The sequence below is a fragment of the Lethenteron reissneri genome, unplaced genomic scaffold, assembly GCF_015708825.2.
Source record: "Lethenteron reissneri isolate LAM-NWPU_2019-01 unplaced genomic scaffold, ASM1570882v1 scaffold_1777, whole genome shotgun sequence".
NCBI lineage: Eukaryota > Metazoa > Chordata > Hyperoartia > Petromyzontiformes > Petromyzontidae > Lethenteron > Lethenteron reissneri.
Genome location: NW_026891528.1, coordinates 1 through 7,747, shown reverse-complemented (window position 1 = coordinate 7,747; position 7,747 = coordinate 1). Strand labels below are relative to the sequence as shown.

Here is a 7,747-nt window from a genome sequence, read left to right as displayed (position 1 = left end):
GTAGTGCACCAGCAGTGTGTAGTAGTGCACAGTGTAGTGCACCAGCAGTGTGTAGTAGTGCACGGTGTAGTGCACCAGCAGTGTGTGGTAGTGTACGGTGTAGTGCACCAGCAGTGTGTGGTAGTGTACGGTGTAGTGCACCAGCAGTGTGTAGTAGTGCACGGGGTAGTGCACCAGCAGTGTGTAGTAGTGCACGGGTAGTGCACCACAGTGTGTAGTAGTGCACGGTGTAGTGCACCAGCAGTGTGTAGTGCACGGTGTAGTGCACCAGCAGTGTGTAGTAGTGTACGGTGTAGTGCACCAGCAGTGTGTAGTAGTGCACGGGGTAGTGCACCAGCAGTATGTAGTAGTGTGCGGTGTAGTGCACCAGCAGTGTGTAGTAGTGCACGGTGTAGTGCACCAGCAGTGTGTAGTGTATGGGGTAGTGCACCAGCAGTGTGTAGTAGTGCACGGGGTAGTGCACCAGCAGTGTGTAGTAGTGTACGGTGTAGTGCACCAGCAGTGTGTAGTAGTGTACGGTGTAGTGCACCAGCAGTGTGTAGTAGTGCACGGTGTAGTGCACCAGCAGTGTGTAGTAGTGCACGGGTAGTGCACCAGCAGTGTGTAGTAGTGTACGGTGTAGTGCACCAGCAGTGTTTAGTAGTGTACGGTGTAGTGCACCAGCAGTATGTAGTAGTGCACGGTGTAGTGCACCAGCAGTGTGTAGTAGTGTACGGTGTAGTGCACCAGCAGTGTGTAGTAGTGCACGGGGTAGTGCACCAGCAGTGTGTAGTAGTGTACGGTGTAGTGCACCAGCAGTGTGTAGTAGTGCACGGGGTAGTGCACCAGCAGTGTGTAGTAGTGCACGGTGTAGTGCACCAGCGTGTAGTAGTGTACTGGGTAGTGCACCAGCAGTGTGTAGTAGTGCACGGTGTAGTGCACCAGCATTGTGTAGTAGTGCACGGTGTAGTGCACCAGCAGTGTGTAGTAGTGTACTGGGTAGTGCACCAGCAGTGTGTAGTAGTGCACGGGGTAGTGCACCAGCAGTGTGTAGTAGTGTACGGTGTAGTGCACCAGCAGTGTGTAGTAGTGCACGGGGTAGTGCACCAGCAGTGTGTAGTAGTGCACGGTGTAGTGCACCAGCAGTGTGTAGTAGTGCACGGGGTAGTGCACCAGCAGTATGTAGTAGTGTACGGTGTAGTGCACCAGCAGTGTGTAGTAGTGCACGGTGTAGTGCACCAGCAGTGTGTAGTAGTGTATGGGGTAGTGCACCAGCAGTGTGTAGTAGTGTACGGTGTAGTGCACCAGCAGTGTGTAGTAGTGCACGGGGTAGTGCACCAGCAGTATGTAGTAGTGTACGGTGTAGTGCACCAGCAGTGTGTAGTAGTGCACGGTGTAGTGAACCAGCAGTGTGTAGTAGTGTATGGGGTAGTGCACCAGCAGTGTGTAGTAGTGCACGGGTAGTGCACCAGCAGTGTGTAGTAGTGTACGGTGTAGTGCACCAGCAGTGTGTAGTAGTGCACGGGGTAGTGCACCAGCAGTGTGTAGTAGTGTACGGTGTAGTGCACCAGCAGTGTGTAGTAGTGCACGGGGTAGTGCACCAGCAGTGTGTAGTAGTGTACGGTGTAGTGCACCAGCGTGTAGTAGTGCACGGGTAGTGCACCAGCAGTGTGTAGTAGTGTACTGGGTAGTGCACCAGCAGTGTGTAGTAGTGTACGGTGTAGTGCACCAGCAGCGTGTAGTAGTGCACGGTGTAGTGCACCACCAGTGTGTAGTAGTGTACTGGGTAGTGCACCAGCAGTGTGTAGTAGTGCACGGGGTAGTGCACCAGCAGTGTGTAGTAGTGTACGGTGTAGTGCACCAGCAGTGTGTAGTAGTGCACGGGGTAGTGCACCAGCAGTATGTAGTAGTGCACGGTGTAGTGCACCAGCAGTGTGTAGTAGTGCACGGGGTAGTGCACCAGCAGTGTGTAGTAGTGTACGGGGTAGTGCACCAGCAGTGTGTAGTAGTGTACGGTGTAGTGCACCAGCATGTGTAGTAGTGTACGGTGTAGTGCACCAGCAGTGTGTAGTAGTGCACGGTGTAGTGCACCAGCAGTGTGTAGTAGTGTACGGTGTAGTGCACCAGCAGTGTGTAGTAGTGCACGGGGTAGTGCACCAGCAGTATGTAGTAGTGTACGGTGTAGTGCACCAGCAGTGTGTAGTAGTGCACGGTGTAGTGCACCAGCAGTGTGTAGTAGTGTATGGGTAGTGCACCAGCAGTGTGTAGTAGTGCACGGGGTAGTGCACCAGCAGTGTGTAGTAGTGTACGGTGTAGTGCACCAGCAGTGTGTAGTAGTGCACGGGGTAGTGCACCAGCAGTGTGTAGTAGTGTACGGTGTAGTGCACCAGCAGTGTGTAGTAGTGTACGGTGTAGTGCACCAGCAGTGTGTAGTAGTGTACGGTGTAGTGCACCAGCAGTGTGTAGTAGTGCACGGGGTAGTGCACCAGCAGTGTTTAGTAGTGTACGGTGTAGTGCACCAGCAGTGTGTAGTAGTGCACGGGGTAGTGCACCAGCAGTGTGTAGTAGTGTACGGTGTAGTGCACCAGCAGTGTGTAGTAGTGTACGGGGTAGTGCACCAGCAGTGTGTAGTAGTGCACGGGGTAGTGCACCAGCAGTGTGTAGTAGTGTACGGTGTAGTGCACCAGCAGTGTGTAGTAGTGTACGGTGTAGTGCACCAGCAGTGTGTAGTAGTGCACGGTGTGGTGCACCAGCAGTGTGTAGTAGTGTACGGTGTAGTGCACCAGCAGTGTGTAGTAGTGCACGGTGTAGTGCACCAGCAGTGTGTAGTAGTGTACGGGTAGTGCACCAGCAGTGTGTAGTAGTGTACGGTGTAGTGCACCAGCAGTGTGTAGTAGTGTACGGTGTAGTGCACCAGCAGTGTGTAGTAGTGCACGGGGTAGTGCACCAGCAGTGTGTAGTAGTGTACGGGGTAGTGCACCAGCAGTGTGTAGTAGTGCACGGGGTAGTGCACCAGCAGTGTGTAGTAGTGCACGGTGTAGTGCACCAGCAGTGTGTAGTAGTGCACGGGGTAGTGCACCAGCAGTGTGTAGTAGTGTACGGGGTAGTGCACCAGCAGTGTGTAGTAGTGCACGGGGTAGTGCACGGTGCGTAGCCAGCCAGGCTCACCGGGGTGCCGGGTGTCCGCAGGGACGGGGGGAGGGCCGAGTGACGAAACACGACGTGGAGACGTTCGTGCCGCCAGCCACGACAACTCCCACCGTGAGCCACCCGGTGCATCACCCCCACCAGCACCACAACCACCACCCAACCACAACCACCCACCACAACCACCCACCACAACCACCCCCACCGCCATCACCACCACAACCACCCCCACCGCCATCACCACCACACCGTCACCGCCACCACCGCCACCACCACCCCCACCACCACCACCACCGCCACAACCACCACTGCCACCACCACCGCCACCTCCACCAACGCCACCACCATCACTGCCACCACGACCACCGCCACCACCACAACCACCACCACCATCACCGCCACCGTCACTGCCACCACCACCACCGCCACCACCACCACCACTGCCACCCCACCGCCACAACCACTGCCACCTCCACCAACGCCACGACCATCACTGCCACCACGACCACCGCCACCGCCACCACCATCACCACCATCACCACCACCACCACCACCACCGCCTCCAACCCCACCACCGCCATCACCGCCACCACCACCGTCACTGCCACCACCGCCACCACCACACCGCCACCACCACCACCGCCACCTACCCACCCCCCACCACCTCCACCGTCACTGCCGGGCGTGGTGCTGGCCACCCACCTCCTCGTGTGCCACAGTGCCGGTAGCCTTCGTAGGTGCTGTCGCCAACAGCACTTGCCCCACCAGTCTGTTATGGCCACACGGGGATCTTTGTCTCTGTCCTGTGGCAGGCCGCAACGGTCGCGCCCCCGGCCGCCCCTCGCCCCGCCCCACGACGCCGGCCGCCCCCTCGCCGGAGACTTTGTGGACATCCCCGTCACCAACGTGCGCAAGGTGCGGGGGAGGGTGAGGGGAGGGGGGGGAGGGGGGAGGAGGGAGAGGGGAGGGGGGGGGGGGAGGGAGAGGGGGAGGAGAGGGGGGGGAAGGGTGGGGAGGGGGGGGAGGGGAGGGGGAGGGAGGGGGGAGAGGGAGGGGGAGGGGGGGGGGGGAGGAAAGGGGAGGGGGAGGAAGAGGGGAGGGGGAGGGGAGGGGAGGGGAGGGAGGGGGGGGAGGGGAGGAAGAGGGGAGGGGGAGGGGGGGGAGGGGAGGGGCGACGCCGGACCGCCGGCGTTACGCCGATGCCGACACCACGCCGTAGAGACCCATAGACTCACACAGAGACCCATAGACTCACACAGAGACCCATAGACTCACACAGAGACCCATAGACTCACACAGAGACCCATAGACTCACACAGAGACCCATAGACTCACACAGAGACCCATAGACTCGCGTAGAGACCCATAGACTCACACAGAGACCCATAGACTCGCGTAGAGACCCATAGACTCGCACAGAGACCCATAGACTCGCGTAGAGACCCATAGACTCGCGTAGAGACCCATAGACTCACACAGAGACCCATAGACTCACACAGAGACCCATAGACTCACACAGAGACCCATAGACTCACACAGAGACCCATAGACTCACACAGAGACCATAGACTCACACAGAGACCCATAGACTCACGCAGAGATCCATAGACTCACACAGAGACCCACAGACTCACGCAGAGACCCACAGACTCACACAGAGACCCACAGACTCACGCAGAGACCCATAGACTCACGCAGAGACCCACAGACTCACACAGAGACCCATAGACTCACACAGAGACCCATAGACTCACACAGAGACCCATAGACTCACACAGAGACCCATAGACTCGCGTAGAGACCCATAGACTCACACAGAGACCCATAGACTCGCGTAGAGACCCATAGACTCGCACAGAGACCCATAGACTCGCGTAGAGACCCATAGACTCGCGTAGAGACCCATAGACTCACACAGAGACCCATAGACTCACACAGAGACCCATAGACTCACACAGAGACCCATAGACTCACACAGAGACCCATAGACTCACACAGAGACCCATAGACTCACACAGAGACCCATAGACTCACGCAGAGATCCATAGACTCACACAGAGACCCATAGACTCACACAGAGACCCACAGACTCACGCAGAGACCCACAGACTCACACAGAGACCCACAGACTCACGCAGAGACCCATAGACTCACGCAGAGACCCATAGACTCACGCAGAGACCCACAGACTCACACAGAGACGCATAGACTCACGCAGAGACCTATAGACTCACGCAGAGACCCACAGACTCACACAGAGACCCATAGACTCACACAGAGACCCATAGACTCGCGCAGAGACCCACAGATTCACGCAGAGACCCATAGACTCACGTCGAGACCCATAGACTCGCACAGAGACCCATAGACTCACACAGAGACCCATAGACTCACGCAGAGACCCATAGACTCACGCAGAGACCCACAGACTCACACAGAGACCCATAGACTCACACAGAGACTCATAGACTCACACAGAGACCCATAGACTCACGCAGAGACCCATAGACTCACGCAGAGACCCACAGACTCACACAGAGACACATAGACTCACACCGAGACCCATTGACTCACACAGAGAGACCCCTAGAGACCTTCTGTTATTGCTGCTGCTGCTGTTGTTGTTGTTCTTGCTGCTGTTGCTGTTGTTGCTGTTGTTGCTGTTGTTGCTGTTGTTGCTGCTGTTGCTGCTGCTGTTCTTGTTGTTCTTGCTGCTGTTGCAGCTGTTGCTGCTGCTGTTGTTGTTGTTGCTGTTGTTGTTGCTGCTGTTGCTGTTGTTACTACTCTTGCTGTCGTTGTTGCTGCTGCTGCTCGTGCTGATACTGCTGCTGTTGCTTCTCTTGTTGCTGCTGTTGCCGCTGCTACTATTCTTGCTGCTGTTGTTGTTGCTGTTGTTGCTTCTGCTGTTGTTGCTGCTGTGGCTGCTGCTGTTGCTGCTGTTGTTGCTGCTGTTGCTGCTGCTGCTGTTGTTGTTGTTGTTGCTGCTGTTGCTGCTGCTGCTGTTGCTGCTGTTGTTGTTGCTGCTGCTGTTGCTGCTGCTGCTACTACTTGTTGCTGCTACTTTGGCTGTTGCTGCTGCTGCTACTACTCTTGCTGTTGTTGCTGTTGCTGCTGCTGTTGTTGCTGTTGCTGCTACTACTCTTGCTGCTGCTGTTGATGCTGCTGCTGTTGATGCTGCTGCTGTTGCTGCTGCTACTACTCTTGCTGCTGCTGTTGCTGCTGCTACTACTCTTGCTGCTGCTGTTGATGCTGCTGCTGTTGCTGCTGCTACTACTCTTGCTGCTGCTGTTGCTGCTGCTACTACTCCTGCTGCTGCTGCTGTTGCTGCTGCTGCTACTACTCTTTCTGCTGTTGCTGCTGCGAGGATGACCACCGGAGTTTGCGCGACACGGGGTTTCACGCTCCTTGACGGAGATCGTCAGCGAGGCGTCGTGGTCCGTGTGCGTCGACGACGACGACCTCACCTTGTCGTCGTTGTGCGTGTGTGTGCAGGTGATAGCGGCCCGCTTGCTGCAGTCCAAGCAGACCATCCCGCACTACTACCTGTCCGTGGACGTGACGATGGACGAGGTGATCGGCTTGCGCAAGGAGCTGAACGAGGTGAGGAGGCCGTCCGTGTCGAGCTCACGAGTTCGCGTCGTCCGTGTCAATGTGACGACCCGCTCGCACGCTCACTCGCACGCCCGCTCACTCGCACGCACACTCGCACGCTCACTCGCACGCTCACTCGCCCGCTCACTCGCACGCTCACTCGCCCGCTCACTCGCACGCTCACTCGCACGCTCACTCGCACGCTCACTCGCCGCTCACTCGCACGCTCACTCGCCCGCTCACTCGCACGCTCACTCGCCCGCTCACTCGCACGCTCAATCGCACGCTCACTCGCCCGCTCACTCGCACGCTCACTCGCCGCTCACTCGCACGCTCACTCGCCCGCTCACTCGCACGCTCACTCGCCCGCTCACTCGCACGCTCACTCGCCCGCTCACTCGCACGCTCACTCGCCCGCTCACTCGCCCGCTCACTCGCACGCTCACTCGCCCGCTCACTCGCCCGCTCACTCGCCCGCTCACTCGCCCGCTCACTCGCCCGCTCACTCGCACGCTCACTCGCCCGCTCACGCCCGCTCACTCGCACGCTCACTCGCCCGCTCACTCGCCCGCTCACTCGCACGCTCACTCGCCCGCTCACTCGCCCGCTCACTCGCCCGCTCACTCGCCCGCTCACTCGCACGCTCACTCGCCCGCTCGCTCGCCCGCTCGCTCGCACGCTCACTCGCTCGCACGCTCACTCGCCGCTCACTCGCCCGCTCACTCGCCGCTCACTCGCGCGCTCACTCGCCCGCTCACTCGCGCGCTCACTCGCCCGCTCACTCGCCCGCTCACTCGCCGCTCACGCGCGCGCTCACTCGCGCGTCACTCGCCCGCTCACTCGCGCGCACTCGCCGCTCACTCGCCGCTCACTCGCCCGCTCACTCGCCCGCTCACTCGCGCGCTCACTCGCGCGTCACTCGCCCGCTCACTCGCCCGCTCACTCGCCCGCTCACTCGCGCGCTCACTCGCGCGCTCACTCGCCCGCTCACTCGCGCGCTCACTCGCCCGCTCACTCGCGCGCTCACTCG

General features: G+C 58.8%; 1 protein-coding gene across 1 annotated transcript; it reads right to left on the bottom strand.

Annotated features, from left to right (window-relative positions):
* Nucleotides 1-3,633: 3,633 nt before the first annotated feature.
* On the bottom strand, nucleotides 3,634-6,371 carry LOC133339311 (inhibitor of growth protein 1 homolog; the record flags this gene model as incomplete). The annotated part of the gene is made up of 2 exons (XM_061547436.1): nucleotides 3,634-3,678; nucleotides 6,309-6,371. Coding segments are annotated over 2 exons (108 nt in total), but the record flags the coding sequence as incomplete, so codon positions are not given.
* Nucleotides 6,372-7,747: the final 1,376 nt, after the last annotated feature.